General features: G+C 43.1%; 1 protein-coding gene across 1 annotated transcript in view; it reads right to left on the bottom strand.

Moving 5' to 3' along the window:
- The window catches only part of LOC127452550 (uncharacterized), a 406,332-nt gene extending 390,027 nt beyond the window's left edge, over positions 1-16,305 (bottom strand). Inside the window, exon 1 of the mRNA XM_051718081.1 lies at positions 15,448-16,305. Coding sequence (XP_051574041.1) covers positions 15,448-16,027 — 580 coding nt within the window. The 5' untranslated portion in view covers positions 16,028-16,305. The remainder of the gene's footprint in view (positions 1-15,447) is intronic.
- Between the last annotated feature and the right edge of the window lie 3,928 nt (positions 16,306-20,233).

Raw genomic sequence — 20,233 nt, 5'->3', positions numbered from 1 at the left:
ATGCCTTCAGACATGCATTGCACTCATATCCGTATTTTTCAATTATAAACGATCGGTTGTATCGAGTGACGCAGGACGCTCAGACAAAAGAAGATACAACCCAGGTGCTAGTACCAAGGAACCGTCGTGAAATGTTGTTTCAGGTGGCTCATCATAGTCCAATGGCAGGTCACTTGGGACAGGGGAAAACAATAAGCCGTCTCATGGCCCATTACTATTGGCCGGGCATTTGCGGGGATGTGAGCCAGTGGTGTGACATGCCCCGAATATCAGCTGGTGAATCTGCCGGCCACTCCAAAAGCGCCATTGCGCCCTCTTCCGTTGATCGAGGTTCCCTTTGACAGAGTTGATATGGACCTCGTTGGGCCATTAGAACAGTCAGCACATGGGCATCACTTTGTGTTGGTTCTGGTGGACTACGCAATGCGATACCCGGAAGCAGTGCCTCTTCGCAACATCTCAGCACGTAGTGTTGTAGAGGCACTCTTCAGAATAATCTCCCGAGTGGGGATTCCGAAAGAAATCCTCACTGACCAGGGCACTACATTCATGTAACGTACACTACGCGGGATGTACAAATTATTAGGTATTAAATCGATCAAGCGTGTACCATCCACAAACAGACGGCTTGGTTGAACAATTTAATAAGACCTTAAAAAATATGATTCGTAAGTTTGTGCACGAAAATGCTCAGAACTGGGATAGGTGGCTTGAACCCCTGTTATTTGCAGTACATGAGGTCCCGCAAGCCTCTACGGGTTTTCCCCTTTTGAATTATTATATGGGCGTAAGCCCTGTGGCGTATTAGACGTCATGAAGGAAAACTGGGAGGAGGGACCTTAACAAATCAAAAATGAAATTCAATACGTTCTTGACCTGAGAGCAAAACTCCAAACATTGGGGCATCTATCACAGGAGAATTTGCTACAGGCACAAGAATGTCAGTCCCGGATGTATAAAAGGGGAGCTCGGCTATGGGAATTTGCACCGGGAGATAAAGCACTTGTATTACTGCCCACATCGAGCTCTAAATTACTCACAAAGTGGCAAGGGTCCTTGAGGTCACACGGCAAGTTGGGGAAGTCGATTATGAGGTAGTGCATACGGATAGGGGCGGGGTCGTCAAATTTACCACCTCAAGCTACTACAACCATGGAGAGAGGCGGTCCCTGTATCCTTGGCGACGGTAGTTCCGGAGAGGGAGAAACTCGGCCCGAAGGTGAGTCTAAAACCAATAAGTTCACCCATGAACTGTACCAGTTCACATACCCTTGCGGAGACCACCTCTCACCATCACCACATATGGAGGTTGCCAGGTTGCAAAATCATTTCTCTGACATGTTCTCACCTCTCCCCGGCCGCACTAATCTCATAAAACACCACATCGAGACAACCCCAGGAGTAGTGGTACGTAGTCGTCCCTACCGCTTACCCGAACACAAGAAACAAGTAGTATGGGAAGAATTAAAGAACATGCTCGATATGGGCGTAATAGAAGAATCCCACAGTGATTGGGCCAGCCCAGTGGTTCTGGTACCTAAGAACGATGGCTCTGTCTGGTTCTGTGTTGATTATAGAAAGGTCAATGCGGTGTCGAAATGTGATGCTTATCCAGTGCCTCGTATTGATGAACTGCTCAATCGGTTGGGCTCGGCTCACTTTTATTCGACACTGGATTTGACAAAGGGATATTTGCAGATCCCCTTAACGCAGATGTCCCATGAGAAAACAGCCTTCTCCACATCATTTGGATTACACCAATTTGTGACCCTTCTGTTCGGTTTGTTTGGGGCCCGGCTACGTTTCAGTGTCTTATGGACCGAATCCTCAGACCGCACACTGTGTATGCTGCTGCTTATTTGGATGATATCATTATTTACAGTAATGATTGGCAACGGCATATGCAGTATCTGAGGGCGGCTCTGAGGTCACTGCGACGAGCGGGGCTCACAGCAAACCCGAAGAAGTGCACAACTAGACAGGTGGACGTACGGTATCTGGGGTTCCACTTGGGTCATGGGTAAGTGTGACCTAAAATTGATAAAACTGCAATGATCGCAACCTGCCCGAGACCCAAGACCAAAAAGGAGGTGAGACAGTTTCTGGGGCTGGCCGCCTACTATTGAAGGTTTGTGCCTAATTTTTCCGATGTCACCAGCCCGCTGACTGATCTCACTAAAAAGGGAGCCCCAGACCCGGTCCAGTGGACGGAGTCATGCCAACAAGCTTTCACACAGGTAAAAGCTGCACTTTGTGGCGGGCCGCTTCTGCATTCCCCTGATTTCTCTCTCCATTTTGTTTTACAGATGGACGCATCGGACAGGGGGCTGGGTGCTGTTCTGTCCCAAGAGGTGGAGGGGGAGGAGTGCCCGGTGCTGTACATTAATCGAAAGCTCTCTATGAGAGAGACGAAGTGCAGCACCATAGAGAAGGAGTGTTTGGCCATCAAGCGGGCAGTCGTCACTCTCCGCTACTATTTGTTGGGATGAGCATTCACCCTCTGTTCGGACCATGCCCCACTCCAATGGCTCCACCGCATGAAGGATGCCAACGCCCGGATCACCCGTTAGTATCTGGCACTCCAGCCATTTAAGTTCGAGGTGGTCCACAGTCTGGGGGCACAGATGGCTTTCGCGGACTTCCTCTCCAGAAAAGGGGGGGGGGGGGTAGTCCGGACAGTTCCCCTGGCCTGAGTCGGGCGGTGGGGGTATGTGGAGGTGAGGGCGTGGTCGATTGCCCATCTTGGGAGAGAGAAAGCGATAAGGACATCCAACTGAGATGAATTGTGACTAATTGCCATCTCTATGTTCACAGTGAGAGTCGGGGGAGATAAAAAGATGGCCAGTTCACAGAGAGAGGAGAGAGACAGACAGACCAGAGTCTTCATGTCTGTCCCTTGAGAGAGAGAGCGAGAGCCTTGTGTTGTGTGAAGCTGAAAAGTGGACTGTTTATTTGAGTGACGCTGAAAAGCCGTCTTGTGTTTTGAGTGAAGCTGTACAGCGATTGCTGGTTATTTGTGAATAAAGTGTCATGATGTGTGACCATTTAATAACTTAAATGTTGGCCTGTTCCTCACAAAAAAGTGATTGTATGGCTTCAGAAGATTTGTAATATAGTGCACATTAACCATAGGATAAAAAGTATCCCTTTAATTTATTATTCATCATATGATTTGACATTACATTAGCCTTCCATAGACTTTTTTTTTTTCTCACAGACATGTAGCTCTTGATGTAACTGTTTTATCCTATAATCCAGACTAATGGATTGAACATAATCATGTCATAAATAATGTTTTCTTCCTGAATGATGAAGTATATAAATACACTGAAACTGGCAAGGCATCATTTGATGTTAAGAGTCAAAAGATTTAGTGATATCATATTAAACAGTCTGGCGACCAAAATTTTGGAATAATTTACAGATTTGGCTCTTATCGAAAGAAATTGGTACTTTTATTCACCAAAGTGGCATTCAACTGATTACAATGTATAGTCAGGACATTAATAATGTATAAAATTACTATTACAATGTGAAAAAATAAAAAATAAAATTAAGAACTTCTTAAACTACATCAAAGAGTTCTCATCAAAAAATCCTCCACGTGCAGCAGTGACAGCTTTGCAGATCCTTGGCATTCTAGCTGTCAGTTTGTCCAGATACTCTGGTGACATTTCACCCCACGCTTCCTGTAGCACTTCCCATAGATATGGCTGTCTTGTTGGGCACTTCTCACGCACCTTACAGTCTAGCTGATCCCACAAAAGCTCAATGGAATTAAGATCCATAACACTTTTCCAATTATCTGTCGTCCAATGACTGTTTCTTTTTTGCAGTTTTGACCTATTATTGACCTTAAGACATGCCAGTCTATTGCATACCAAATTAGCAATTTAGCATGATTACTCAAGGATAACGTGTTGAGTGATCACTGTTGGAAATGGGGCCTGTCTAGATTTGATCAAAAATTACTTTTTTTCAAATAGTGATGGTGCTGTTTTTTACATCAGTAATGTCCTGACTATACTTTGTGATCAGCTGAATGCCACTTTGGTGAATTAAAGTAACAATTTCCTTCCGAAACAGCAAAATCTGTACATTATTCCAAACTTTTGGCTGCCAGTGTATGTGAACAAGTCTGGTATCTTTCTGATTTCATGTTTAAACTGAGCATAAGGGTTGTAACTAGAGGTCTTCACGGGTCCTAAAATTAGTGCCCGAACCCAAAGAGACCCGGAAATGTACTACCTAGACCTGAACTGGTCCCATCTATTATTTGAAAGCTGGGACCTGGACACAGACACAGACCCCATCGACACCGATTTCACAGCTGATTGCTATTAACAAGTTAATTTACAAGTTGTGAAAACAAAACTTTGTGTCTTACCTAATGTAACATTTAGTAGCCTTCTCCCCTGTGCCTGGCCGTGACACATATAATACATCCTCCTTGCCAAGAAAGTTAGTAAAATACATCCAGGTTTTCTGTGATTCCTCTCTTGCTGATTGAAACAGCATAGCTAATCCACTCATTATTTCAGCTTCAAAAGTCCACTTGCTGTCACGGTGACGGATGACAAACGCGACTTGTTTAGAATCAGCTTTGCAGTTTTTTTGTATCTCGCATAAGATAACTTCAACTGTTTGCCCTTTTGAACTATAATAACGATTGCTCATTCATTGCCACAGCTGCTAACGACAGCATTGCTAATTTGCTACGACGTCAAGTCATTTTTATTTGTATAGAGCCTTTCACAACACACATCGTTTCATAGCAGCTTTACAGAAAATCATGCATTAACAGAAAATGAAACTGTAATATCTATAATGTCTTAGAGTCACCATTGTATAGATTGATAAAATATGATTGTGAATTGTGTTTAAAAATAAGTAATTCAATAATAATTGCATTAACTCCATCTCATGAACAGTTAAATTGCCCTATTGAGCAATAAATATGTGCAATACACAGTTTAGTCTTATTTTTATATTTATCCATCACATCCAGCCTCTTCTACCATTTCAATCCTCTGAAAAAAAAAAACATTTGCACTGTACATAACAGATTTGTATTTGCACTGTACATAACAGATAACAGATCTGTATTAGATTGCACTACGTATGCGTATGTGTGCATGTATGTATATGTGTGTCTGTGTGTGTATGTACGTATGTGTATAACTATTTTTTATTTTTTATTATTATCTATATCTTGCTGCTGTTTTTGTATTGTTGTACATTGGAAGCTCCTGTCACCAAGACAAATTCCTTGTATGTTTAAGCATACTTGGCAATAAAGCTGATTCTGATTCTGATTTAGAACCCCAGTGAGCAAGCCGAAGGCGACTGTGGCAAGGAACACAAAACTCTGTAAGGTGTTGGTTAATGGAGAAAAATAACCTTGGGAGAAACCAGGCTCACTGTGGGGGCCAGTTCCCCTCTGGCTAAGTGAATTGACGTCATTCAGCTTGTTGTGGCTCCGCTCCGTTTTTCACCTTATTTCTCGGCCCGCACTTTCTCATGCTAATTTTACAATGTTGCAAGTTACAACACACACACAGCACCATCATCATCAGCACTGCCTGATCACGGCCGGGTCTTCTCGGATCGACTCGGGTATTACACATAATGTTAAACAGACCCGGGACCCGCAGCAATAGAATGGGACCCGACCCGGACCCGGCTGACCGTATAAAACATGGATCCAAACTTGTACGGGTCCCTGGTTGGGTCTTGGGTCCTCGGGTTAGGGTGGACCCGTGAAGACCTCTAGTTGTAATAAAAATGTGTCAGACCAGCTTGTTGCGAAGCCACATAAGGGGATTTACATGTATAAACCACTGCTATAAATGTGTCTGTTAGTGGTTATACTGGTTACTGTTTTCCCTGTTTCTGTCTGTTTACCCTGCTATGGTGATTGGTTCCTGTGTTTACATATCATGAGAATTCAGTTACATGCAATCACGTGATGGACGAAGACACGAATGCGGAAGTAAACAGGGTCATAAAAGAAGCCGGTAGAGCAGCGTGAGGAAGGTGGTGGTTTTGGCATTCACTATTGGGATTAACGTTCAAAGGATTACCTATTGGCTCTTGGATGTTGGATGAGAGAGAACTCTTACTGTCTCTTTGAGGAGTCTTCATACAATTTGGATTACTTACCAAAGAGGGACTTTCCAAATCATTTGGATTTTGTGCTCCCGGGACATGAACATTATGGTGAGACCGATCTAACTCATCTTGTAAATATTATAAATTTGGAAGACTATATACACACATGCACACACACTTTATGTATGGTGCTGGTAAATGTTGTGATCACTGTTTGTACTATTTTAATGAGAGGTTTAATACAACTTGGGTTTTTTGTACAGCTTGTGTATGGCTATGTTTTTTTTTTTCAGTTAAACATTCATTCGTGGTAGGAAGGACAAGTACCCTCTTTTTTGTGTATCTAACGCTCTAGAGCGGATTGTTACAAGCTCTCATCACTCTTATCATTCAACTACATTTTGCAAATATAGCTGCAAGCACATAGTGTTACATAGTGGTGGCCTGTATGGGGAACTTTTCTGTTGCTGTGTTTGAATGTATTTAATTATTTGTTTATTTTTGCTTTGAAAATATGGAGGTCACAGGCACAAGCACCCAAGTTGCTGTTGTAAATGCTGATTTCAATGTCCCTGTTGCCAATGCACAAAGGGGTAACACAAATTATACCGATCTGGATTTTACTGCAAGCCCATTTGTTACAAGACGTAATCCTGCTGAGGAACTAACCTCTATGATTAGTTCCTAGTATATTTATGATATGATAATCTAATGATGTTGATGAAAGTTGTATGTTGAATGTTGTTGTGGTACAAACAGTGCAAGCTGAGGTTGCTGGTGCAGCGGCCCGGACAACGCCTGAGAGATTTTGCGTATGATTACCGGGCTCTCTGCCTGAAGTGGAAGCCTGATATATCGGAGGAAGGACTGGTGAGCCGCATCCTCAACAACATGGCTGTCTGAGAGGGACGGTGAATACTGTGGAACAACTAGTGAAAGTTGGGTCTGTGGTGGAGAAAGACTGTTTGGGAGCAAAAGACTACTGCCAGAAAGTCAATGGGCAAAATAACAAGGAGAAAACCAGCAAAAGACCTGCTGACCGTAGCATCTCCATAAATCTGGCGGGAGCATCTATAGCCCAATCACACAACATGGCGTCATTGCTCCTGGTGCCTGTAAGGGTGAAAGGGAAAGAAGTGAAGGCTGTGCTGGACACTGGAAGTACCTACACACTGATGCAGGAGAACTTGTGGAGACAGCTAGAGGAGAAGGACTCGTCACTCACTACTCACTCACCACAATGTTTTATAATGGCCGATGGAAAGATTCACCAAGCTAAAGCCCTGAAGATGATCAGCTATGAATGTAAGGGTAAAGAATGTAAGGTGGACATGTATATAATGAAGGATACTCACTTGGCATTCTCCCTGATAGTGAGTTTGGACTTTCTGGGTGTCACTGGGGCCATAGTGGATGTAGAAAAGGGAAGATATGACCTGAAAACATAAAAAGGATACACATACTACCCATTCTTTCAGTCTTCTATAAACCCGGGACCAACTACATCTGATGTAGGTGATAACTCTCTCCAGCTGGCTACATTGAATCTGTACTATGCCTTACCACCAACATTAGAACTTTCGCAACTCCCTGCCATGACCGTAGAAGTCATACCTGTCTGGGATTCAGACAATCAAGAGGAGTTGCAGAGGTTGATTTCCACCTGGCCATGCACTACCTCCAATATTCTGGGGAAAACATCTGTGAAACAACATAAGATCTTATTATCAGATGACATTCCTTTTAAATCAAGGGCTTACAGAGTATCACCCATGAAGAAAAAGATAATTGAAGACCAGGTAGATCAGATGATGCAAGACCACATTATAGAGCCCTCGTTTTCGCCATGTTCCTCACCTGTGGTCCTTGTCCCCAAACAAAATGGCTCCTATAGGTTCTGTGTGGACTATAGGAAGCTCAACAGCAAGACCATACCAGATGCTTATCCAATGCCCCTTATACACGACATCCTGGAATCCACGGAGGGTGCTTGCTGGTTCAGCACTTTGGATTTGCAGTCTGGCTACTGGCAGGTGGAAATGGAGAAGATGAGCTGAGAGAAACAGCATTCATAACAACTAAGGGGCTATACCAATTCCGTTCTATGCAGTATGGCCTCCGAAATGCTGCAGCCACATTCCAGAGACTCATGGAGAAGGTCCTGGCTGAAATGAGGGGAAACATTTGTTTTGTGTATATTGATGACATCATCATTTATTCTTAATCCCTTGAACTTCACATCCAGCATTTGAATGAAATATTACTAAGACTTACCCAGGCCAATCTCTCACTGAACATGAAGAAATGTCACTTCTTCAAAAGAAAATTGAAATTCCTCGTGCACAGTATCTGACAGGGGGGCAAATAGATCCTCAGAAGACCTGTGCAGTTGCGGATTATCCTCCACCCCAGGATCTGAAAGCGTTGCATTTTTTCCTGTGGTTGGCTGGCTGGTATCATAAGTTCATACCCCATTTTGCTGACATCACAGCCCCGTTAAACCAACTAAAGAAAAAAGGGGTGAAGTGGTAGTGGACTACCGATTGCCAGTTTAGTATGGATGCCATCAAAAGAGCCCTACAAGACCCACCTGTCCTATTACAGCCTGACCTCAACCAACCTTTTCAAGTGCACACCGATGCCAGTGATGTGGGCCTGGGAGCCATCATTACTCAGCAGTCAGCGGAAGGTGAGAGAGTTGTGGCCTACGCTTCCCGGACCCTAAGAGGAGCTAAACTCAACTATTCAACTTATGAAAAAGAGTGTTTAGCTGTAGTCTGGGCAGTGGAAAAATGTAGACATTACCTGGAAGGAAGGCAGTTTGAGGTATTCACTGACCATGCTGCTCTGTCTTGGGCATTTAATTGCCCCAAAACCTCCTCTCATCTTACATGGTGGACTTTGAGATTGCAGTAGTTCAACTTTCAAGTCCATCACCGGAAAGGGTGTCTCAACTTGGGTCCAGACGCATTGTCCAGAGCATCCGTGCCCCAGAAAACTAAGGATGAGCCATGTTTAGTCATCACACCCTCTACACTTTCATCTGACTTACCTCATACTCTATATGAAATTTTCCAAGCCCAACAAAAGGACAGAACCATCACTCACCTGTTGGATGGAAACAAATGTAGGGAAGCTCAAGACCAGAAGATCTCCTTCGAAGACCATCAAGGTGTAGTATATTGCAGAGTCCCCTTTAGGGACAATGGAGAGAAATTCCAGTTAGTAGTCCCTCTGTCAATAATCCTTGGATTTCTGAACTATTACCATGGCAACCCTCTCGGAGGACATCTTGGGAGGCTAAAGACTTTGCTAAGGCTGTTGGAAGTCGCCTGGTGGTCGTTGATCCATAAGGATGTCTGGGCATATGTGAAAGGTTGCAACATCTGTCAAAAATACAAACTTGACAACACCAAACCCAGTTGACTGATGCAAAGCACCCAGGTGACAGAACCAGGTCATACATTGGGGATTGACCTAATGGGTCTATTCCCCCTCAGTAAGAGATAGAACGCCTACATTGTGTATTATTTCACCAAATGGGTGGAGATGCTCCCCCTGAGAGACAGCAAAATGCAGAAAATCATTAAAATCCTCAGGGAAGAAATCTTTACACATTGGGGCGTTCCTAAGTACCTCATTTCAGATCGAGGGACCAAGGTCACCTCCAACATACTCACTGAACTCTGCAAGACATGGGGAGCAATTCAGAAACTCTCAACCAGTTATCACCCCCAGACTAATCTGACTGAGAGGATAAACAGGACATTAAAAACCATGATTGCATCATACGTCGGACAACAGCATAACACATGGGACTATTGGTTACCCGAGTTTCGGTATGCCATCAATACAGCCAAACAGGAAACGACTGGAAAAACACCTGCAGAGCTCATGAAAGGCGGGCAGCTTCAGGGGCCACTGGAAAGGCTGATCCACAGACCACCTTCTCCAGACCAGTCATCATATACTCTGTTGGAAAGACAAACCATCATGAAGGAGGAGGTAAAACATAGAGTGGGTGTACAACAGGCCAGATAGGCTAGATACTATAATTCCCGGAGGAAAGATGCACACTTTCAAAAGGGCGATCTAGTCTGGCTTAAAACTCATCCGCTCTCTTCAGCCTCAGTCAAATTCTCTGCTAAGCTAGCGCCCAAGTGGGAGGGTCCAGCTGAAATTACAAAGTAAATAGGGCCAATAAATTACACCATATGTTGGGGCAACCCACCTAAAACAGAGGTATTTAATGCCTCTGTTTGAAGCACTGGTATGGACAGTCTCCTCCTATTCCGCGGGGGGGGGGCTATGTAGAGAAGCCACATAAGGGGATTTACATGTATGAACCACTGCTATAAATGTGTCTGTTAGTGGTTATAATGGTTAATGTTTTCCCTGTTTCTGTCTGTTTGCCATCCTATGGTGATTGGTTCCTGTGTTTACATATTGCAAGGCAATCACGTGATGGACAAAGACATGAATGCGGAAGTAAACAGGGTCATAAAAGAAGCTGGTAGAGCGGTGTGAGGAAGGTGGTGGTTTGGCATTCACTATTGGGATTAATGATCGATCGTTCAAAGGATTACCCATTGGTGCTTGGATGTTGGATGATGGAGAACTCTTATTGTTTCTTTGAGGAGTCTTGGTACAATTTGGATTACCTACCAAAGAGGGAGATTCCAACGCAGCGCTGGTTGGATTTTGCGCTCCCGGGACATAAACAGTCATTACAGTGAGACCGATCTAACTCATCTTGTAAATATTATACATTGGGACTTTGGAAGACTTTATATATATACACACACAGACACACACTTTATGTATGGTGCTGGTAAATGTTGTGATCACTGTTTGTACTATTTTATTGAGAGGTTTAATACAACGTGGGTTTTTTGTACAGCTTGTGTATGGCTATGTTTTTTTTCTAGTTAAACATTCATTCATGGTAGGAAGGACAAGTCCCCTCTTTTTTGTGTATCTAATGCTCTAGAGCGGATTGTTACAAGCTCTCATCACTCTTATCATTCAACTACATTTTGCAAATATAGCTGCAAGCAGCAATGACGGGCTCAAGCACCATGGGTCCATTTCCACTCGGTGGCTTTCAGAAAACAATGCATGATGGACACAGCAACAACTCAACATTAATGTAATCTTGGACCCTAATCATACAATGTTTAATAGATATATGCCACCATTCCAGTTTGACTACAACTTCATGTAATTTAATCCATTGCCATGAAAACACTATACACTAAAATTTTCCATCAGCAGTGTCTAAACAATTTTGAAGCAATTTGGGTAAAGGTTAGAGGACTGTTTGGAAGGCTGTTGTAAGTGCCACACTTCCTACTGCCAGTTGGTGGCGCTATGACTTTGACCCACAATAGCCACATCCATGTGATTAACCCCCAAGAAAAAACATACAACTCAATTTTTATCTAAATCACACAATGCACACGAAGATATGAGACACTTCCTGTTTCCCTCTTTTTGCCATTAATTTAGTGAATCGCCATGGCAACACTGTTCGATATTTAAAAATCTGTTGGCAATTTAGCATCTTCAATGTCTTGGCATAATGTTGCCTAAATGTGGTGACAGTCTCATGAATCTATCTATCTATCTATCTAACTATCTATCTATCTATTTTTAATTGTAATTTAAAAATTTGTGCTAACTGATTAATTTTACATTTTTGTTATCATTTAATATAATTATTTATTGGAAAAAAATGTAGATCTAAAGATTATATTGTAATGAAGTCATTTACCATTTTTATTTATCCTTAAAATGGCTTTAAATTAAATTAACAAATGTAATTCAAGGCATTAGGTGTTAAGATAGTTGTGCGTATGAATAATGAATGCAGATAGTCCATTCTACTTAGACTGTTTAAATAGCCTCTAAATTAATGTTGGGCAAATGAGGACAAAAATTAGTTTAGAATACTGCATGTCTGCCCATAAAATAACTATTAAAAGCAAAAATTACCAACTGGTTGCCAATAAACAACTATTTGTCACAGTTCCGGCATTTGTGCCAGCTCATACTGTTGTTTGTTTTTCTCTCTCCCTCATGTCTCACAGGTGGAGTCGGCACGCGATCAATGTTTTCATGGGACCGGTGATCGATCTCGGGGAGACGCTGATCACGGCAATGATTTACTCGCCCATTACCATCTGCTTCACTCTGATTGCACTCCCTACTTATTCCTTGCGTTTCCCCTCATTTTTTGCCTGTTTATTTTTCAGTCATGTTAACTGTGCTCTCTTGTGTAGTTGGAGCGTACTCGTATGTCTGTTGGTTGCCTGTCTGAAGAGGTGCGGTTACCTTCCTGTTTGCCATCGCCCTTGCCAGTTCTGTGCCCAGTTCATGTGGATGAGGATTTCTCGGTCTCTCCCCGCGTCTCGGGGAGTATATCATCTGGGCTTTGCTTCGCACCACACCAGCTTCAACTGACTCTCTTCTGATTGTTCTTGACTACCACAACGCACACACACTTATCATACGAACACACCCTTCACTAGCCCATTGCGGCTCGTTGGATTTCAGACTTCTGCTGCCGGCACTGGGTGCACCTTATCTTGACATAGAGAACTTTGTTAATAAAACATGATAGGGTACATGTATGAAAATTGTCATGTTTGTCATATTGTCATATTCTGTATATTGCATATATCTGTGTAACATTGGTGTCTAGGAGTGGAAGAGAGGAGATGCAGGAGTAGAATCTTTAAATCCTTTAATTATAAATGCTGGAGTGGAAAAAACGATAGAGCTAACTTCACAAAATAACAAAACAAGGAAACACTTTATAAGCTCAATGCAACACTTCAAGGACTGACCAATGATGAACAAAACTAGAGGGTATATATACACAGGGAAACTAATGAGGGAATGGAAGGCAGGTGCGGATGATGATGAACAGATGGAAGTGATTAGGGCAGTGAATTCTGGGAAATGTATTGCAGGGGAAAACTTCAAAATAAGAGTCCTTGAAGAACATGAGGGAGACAGACTGTGACATTACCCCCCTGTGAGAGCTGTGGAAGGCGGAGCCATGGAAGACTCTGGGGGCGGAGCCATGGAAGAGAGTACAGGCAGAGACTGGGGATCGACCTCTGCGGTCAAGAGCATGTATAGAGACTGGGGAACGACCTCCGTGGTCATGAACATAGGCAGAGATTGGGGAGAAGTTGTCCTTTTCCTTCTCATCATCCTCCAGCCAGCAGGGAGCAAGGTTACGTGGATGATCGAGGCTACAGGCATTGGCTCTGGGATGGTTGAGGCTACAGGCATTGGCTCGTTAACCATGGCAGGCTTGGGCACTGGCTCATTAACCGTGGCAGGCTTGGGCACTGGCTCGTTAACCGTGGCAGGCTTGGGCACTGGCTTGTTAACGTGGCAGGCTTGGGCACAGGTTGTGGTCCGGGGTTCCCGCCATAATTCACAGCATATAGGGGAAATGCAACTTCCGTGGTCGCTACCGCTGACTGCGGCAGGGAATCGACCACTGGAACCTGGAGAGGATGAGTCCTCCCCCAAAAAATTATTTAGGGGAATTGCATGGAGAGGAGTTACCTTGGAGATGAGGGGCGTGGAAGGCACGGAGACAGGGGCCGTGGAAGAAGTCAACTCCTGTATTAAATGTGATGCGAGTGAAGGGTTATGCATTCAGGGTGGCTAGGATGTAATTCATCAAGGGAAGATCTTCCGCCTGCGGAAGTGCTGTGGGTCTGTGGAAGTTTAATATATTGCCATTTTCAGATTCATAGTCTACTGTATTAATAACACTTCAAATTCTAATCACATTTTATTAAACAACTAATGGGGATTTTAATTGAATGTTAGGGATTCTTTTTATAAATGCGGGGTTTTGTGTCTCATTCTCAGCATGCAGGGTGAAGATTAAATGCTAGCTGTGATGTATGTGTGCTGTCTGTGGTCCCGTGAAAGATTAGAAGGATTTTAATAGGAGACGCTACACTGTTACTATGGAGATGATACAATAGCTGCTGTGCATTTGGATATGTTGTGACTGCTTCAGGCTTTTCAAGCATTTGCTTGGCTGCTGTCAAACATGAAGAAAAGTGATGGGAATCCCTCAGATTTGCATTTTTTGAGAAAAATTTGTGGGAATTATTACAAATGGTAAACTACCCCAAATGATGCTGAGTTTAGTTGAATTTGCAAGATCGCGTCTAGAAGGGATCCCACTTTCGTCAACTTCTCACACATGCACAGTCTGTTATGTATGTCTAGGTATGTGTATATGTGTTCATCAGTTAACTGTGTTTATCAAAAGAACGACATATAAAGTTAAAGATCAGTTTAAGATGGCTAGCATAATGACAATGGCATGCTCATGAAACAGCTTTTGAAGTCACACAGCAATGATGAGCACTATAAAAGATTATTTTAAATGGTCTGCTTTGATTAAAATTCATTTTTGATGATCAATTCAAGCTCTAAAATAAATATTTAACTTAATACATTTGATAACTTAATCTCTATGTGTGCTATTGTCGGTCATGAGATATTGTAAGTCAGTGGAGAAGTACATCAATCAGCTCCGATAAAAGGAGTCTGACTGGGTGGTCTAGTGGTATTTAATCTGCTCATTGTATAATCAAATCAAATCAAATCAAATCAAATCACTTTATTGTCACACAGCCATATACACAAGTGCAATGGTGTGTGAAATTCTTGGGTGCAGTTCCGATCAACATAGCAGTCGTGACAGTGATGAGACATACGCCAATCTACAATAAACATAAAATTAACACAACACAATTTAAACATCTGTAATACATAATTAAACTCGACTTAAAACATCAAATTAACACAGCACAATTTAAACATCTCTTATACATAATTACACAACTTAAAACATCAAATTAACACAACACAATTTAAACATCTGTTATACACAATTACACTCAACAATATACAATAATAACATACATTGCACAGTATACAATATGCTGTTTTTGTTTTTTGTTTTTTTTTTGTTTTTTACTATATAGATACTATATAGATACACATTATTCAATAAAAATTAAAATATATATGAAAAAAGTATATATATAGAATGTACAGTATTGTACTGTATTGACATTCAGGCTGTCGGTTGATAGTCAGTTGTTAAGAGAGACATAATATAATGACAGTAATATAATTTATGACAGTCCGGTGTGAGATAAAAGAGTAATAAAGTGCAGGGATGATGTATTTTGATCGTGGGAGATCAAGAGTTCAGAAGTCTGATTGCTTGGGGGAAGAAGCTATCATGGAGTCGGCTGGTGCGTGTCCTGATGCTGCGATACCGCCTACCTGATGGTAGCAGTGAGAACAGCCCATGGCTCGGGTGGCTGGAGTCTCTGATGATCCTCCGAGCTTTTTTCACACACCGCCTTGTATATATTTCCTGGAGGGAGGGAAGCTCACCTCCGATGATGTGTTTGGCAGTTCGCACCACCCTTTGCAGTGCTTTGCGGTTGTGGGCAGTGCTATTGCCGTACCAGGCGGAGATGCAGCCAGTCAGGATGCTCTCCACAGTGCAGGTGTAGAACCGTGTGAGGATGTGGCGGTTCATTCCAAACTTCCTCAGCCGTCTCAGGAAGAAAAGGCGCTGATGAGCCTTCTTCACAACGACTTCAGTGTGGACGGACCATGTGAGTTCCTCAGTGATGTGGACACCCAGGAACTTGAAGCTGCTGACTCTCTCCACTGGTGCTCCATTGATGGTGATTGGACTGTGTTCTCTGTCTTTTCTCCTGAAGTCCACCACAAGCTCCTTTGTCTTACTGACGTTGAGGGAGAGGTTGTGCTCCTGACACCAGTGTGTCAGAGTGTGCACCTCCTCTCTGTAGGCTGTTTCATCATTGTCAGTGATCAGACCTACCACCGTCATGTCATCAGCAAACTTAATGATGGCATTGGAGTTATGTGTTGCCACACAGTCATGTGTGTACAGGGAATACAGTAGTGGGCTGAGAACACAGCCCTGCGGGGCTCCAGTGTTGAGGGTCAGTGATGAGGAGATGTTGCTGCCTATTCTAACCACCTGGCGTCTGCTTGACAGGAAGTCCAGGATCCAGCTGCACAGTGAGCTGTTTAAGCCCAGAGCCCGGAGTTTCTCATCTAGCTTGGAGGGCACTATGGTGTTGAATGCTGAGCTGTAGTCTACAAACAGCATTCTCACATAAGTGTTCTTTTTTCCAGGTGGGAGAGAGCAGTGTGTATTGTAGATGCAATGGCATCATCAGTGGAGCGGTTGTTACGGTAAGCAAACTGCAGCGGGTCAAGATTGAGTGGTAATACAGAGCAGATGTAATCTCTGATTAGTCTCTCAAAACATTTGCTGATGATGGGGGTCAGAGCAACAGGACGCCAGTCATTTAAACAAGTTATTTTCGATTGTTTTGGAACAGGCACAATGGTGGATGTTTTAAAGCATGTGGGGACTACAGACAAAGAGAGGGAAAGGTTGAAAATGTCCGTAAAAACACCAGCCAGCTGGTTCGCGCACGCTCTGATGACGCGGCCCGGAATGCCGTCTGGACCCGCGGCTTTGCGGATATTCACCCGTCGGAATGATCGGGTTACATCCGCTACAGAGACGGAGAGTGAACTAACCTCTGTAGCTTCGGCCGTGAGAGCTCTCTCCGCGAGGGCGGTGTTATTTCCCTCGAAACGAGCATAAAAAGTATTTAGCTCATCCGGTAGAGAGGCAGCGGTGTTCATGGCGGAGTTTTTATTCCCTTTAAAGTCCGTGATGATGTTAATTCCCTGCCACATGCTTCTAGAGTTGGTGGTGTTAAACTGTCCTTCAATCTTACTCCTGTACTGGCGTTTTGCTGTTTTGATAGTTTTTCGGAGGGCATAACTGGCTTGTTTATGCTCCTCCGCGTTCCCGGAATTAAAAGCGGAGGTCCGCACATTAAGTGCTGCGCGAACATCGCTGTTGATCCACGGCTTCTGATTCGGATAGATTCGCACAGTTCTGGTCGGAATCACTTCCTCTACACACGTTCTGATGAAGCACATTACGCTATCAGCGTAAAGCTCGATGTCGTCATCAGAGGCGGACCGGAACATCTCCCAGTCCGTGCGATCAAAACAGTCTTGTAGCGTAGAGTCTGATTGGTCCGACCAGCACTGGATCGTTCTGAGGGTGGGTGCTTCCTGTTTCAGTTTCTGCCTGTAAGCGGGCAGAAGCAGAATGGAAGAGTGGTCCAATTTTCCAAATGGTGGGCGGGGGAGGGATTTGTAGCCATCCCGGAACGGAGAGTAGCAATGGTCCAAAACCCGGTCCCCTCGTGTGTTGAAACTAATGTGCTGGTGATATTTTGGTGCGACTGATTTTAAACTGGCTTTATTAAAGTCCCCGGTCACAATGAACGCGGCCTCAGGGTGCGCGGTTTCCTGCTCACTTATACTCCCATACAGTTCCTTGAGTGCCCGGTCTGTGTCGGCTTGTGGGGGGATGTACACAGCAGTGATAATGACCGCTGTGAATTCCCTCGGTAGCCAGAATGGTCGACACAGAAGCATAAGAAATTCCAGATCAGGAGAACAGAAAGACTTGATAGAATGTATGTTCCTCTGATCACACCAGGATTTGTTGATCATAAAACATACACCACCTCCTCTAGTTTTACCTGAGAGGTCTTTCGCTCTGTCCGCTCGGAGCATGGAGAACCCCGCGGGTTCAATGGCTGAGTCTGGAATCTCCGCAGACATCCAAGTTTCCGTAAGGCAGATAACGCAGCAGTCCCTCGTCTCTCGTTGGAAAGAGATCCGCGCTTTCAGCTCGCAGAGCTTGTTATCCAGAGACTGAACATTTGCCAGTAGAATAGTGGGTAGCGGGGGTCGATTTGCGCGGCGTCTTACTCTGATGAGAACGCCGGCTCTGTTTCCCCTTTTCCTCCTGCGTTTCCGCGGCCGTGCTGCCCAGACAAAGGGCTCCGCTTGCGTGTTTGTAAACAGCGGGTCGGCATTGAGGAATGTGAAGTCCGGTTTACGGTGTGAGATCGCTGAGCCAATGTCCAAAAGTGTTTGTCTGTCGTAGACAATAAGGCAGGCAACATCCAAGACAAGAAACATAAGAATTGTAAACAAAACAAACAAACCATTGCTAAGTTGTGTCGGAGCTCGCAACGCAGCAGCCATACTCGGCGCCATCTTGAGTCCAATACCTCCAAAGATGGAGGTAAAAAAAAAAAAGGTTAAGAGGTTAAAGGTTCTAATCCATCCATTTAAACTATATATTTTAATTAACAAAGATTGCATCCACACCTCAGTGTATGTGTATCTTGAGTGGGTACACATTTGTTTGCATTTTTCTATGGGATTCGACTGGAAAAATGTGCAAACTCGTGAACTCGCAGCAACGAGGAGTGCTCATTGCCCATTCTCGATTCCTCAAGTAGCTACATCACTGTGGCACATATGTTGCTATCTTCTTAATACAGTAATACTTATGTTGTTTAAAATTAAAAGCAGTTCATGAGCATGATGTTGTTATTTTGCTAGCCATCTTAAATGGATATTTAACTTTGTCTGTCATTCTTTTGATAAACATAGTTAACTGAAGATCGCAGTTACACATACGTAGACTATACATAAAAGACTGTGTATGTGTGAGAAGTTGACGAAAGAGGGATCCCTTCTAGACAGGACCCGCAAAATCCTAAAGGGACTGAAAGTTTGGGAATTATTCAACAATGGAGCTTGGCTGCCCTCTATTGGACATTTCTGGTAATTGCCACTCAGAACTGGGTAAGACATATGGCTTTGATTTTCTAATATTTTTACATTTAAGTTGATGTTTTTATTATATTTTATTTATATATAAAAATAAAAAGTTTGTGCAGTACACTTTCATTACAATAAATTTAGGCTTCTGTAGCTTTTTTATTTCAATGGCAATTTTGCAATGGCAACAGTATTTAAGATATAAAATATCCCTTTACAATTGCACATCAACAATATCTTGACATTATTCTAAAGAATGTCTTGGCATAATATTTCCTAAGTTTGTTGTGGAATTTTGAAGTCTCTTTCCCTCTCAGTAAGAAAACTTGAGAAGTCAGGAGTTCCAGATGTCAAAAGTTAGGCTTTATTGAGCGAAACAACAAAACCTGAGATGCCAGCTGTTCATTTGACTCTCTTATTCAAAGCTTTCATTTTTATACACTTCTGTTATCACACATTACCTCATAAGCACACCTCTCTTACTATTTTAGCCAATGGCTGTGTTGCTTTTATTTTCTCACTTTCCACAATTGTTTCTCAATTTCTTTGGCTTCTCATTAATGGTGGAATCTTAACAATCAACTTATTTTTTTAAATAACTTTTTATTTTCATTTATTATGAAAGTATACATTTTAAGTAAATAGAATATAATAGTCAAAGCATAGTAAGATAACCTGGCTATTGGCTGTGCCATCCAGTGTCTGAAGAATGTCATCTCCACCTAGTACCATTGTGCTTGTTACGGCTGAGTGCACCTGTACTCCTAACAGATTGCACCTGTATTCCTCACAGCATAATCACGTAGGCCTTACAGCCTTCTAACCTTTTTCCTAAGTCTCACCTCTGTTGCCCTTACCCAGAGTGCAACCTCACAAGTCAGTCTCCTTCATTTCTACCAAGTGACCAATGTAAGTCACGCATTCCTCTAACAATGACTGCTCTTATGGAACTGAACTCCGGAGGAGAAATAAGACCAAACATCTCCCCCACATTTGGCTAGGAGGGAGTAAAAGATCTCATCTTCCTAACTAAGTTCTTTCTTGGGGTGACATCAATCAAAAACAAATCAACTTCTTGTATAAAAGCATGTGCGTGCAGAGTTGGCCTTGCGTTATGTAGAGTACATCAGTGATTCTTAGATATTTATTCCAGTAGGTTAACATATTTCAGTGATTAAACAATATCAGCAGATTACTCAGCATATGATACGTCTCACAGTGCCAGAGGAACTCACAGACATTTCCGGTAGCCTGGAGTGCTATCTGGTGGTGTTGGAGCAGAAGGTGGGGTTTTAAACCACCAGAAGAACCTTGCTCTAGCTGCTAAGCACTGAGGTGCTTGTTGATCCTTTCTTCATTT

Source organism: Myxocyprinus asiaticus, chromosome 15, assembly GCF_019703515.2.
Source record: "Myxocyprinus asiaticus isolate MX2 ecotype Aquarium Trade chromosome 15, UBuf_Myxa_2, whole genome shotgun sequence".
Taxonomy (NCBI): domain Eukaryota; kingdom Metazoa; phylum Chordata; class Actinopteri; order Cypriniformes; family Catostomidae; genus Myxocyprinus; species Myxocyprinus asiaticus.
The sequence above is the reverse complement of the archived record's forward strand: the minus strand, read 5'-3'. Positions and strand labels throughout refer to the sequence as shown.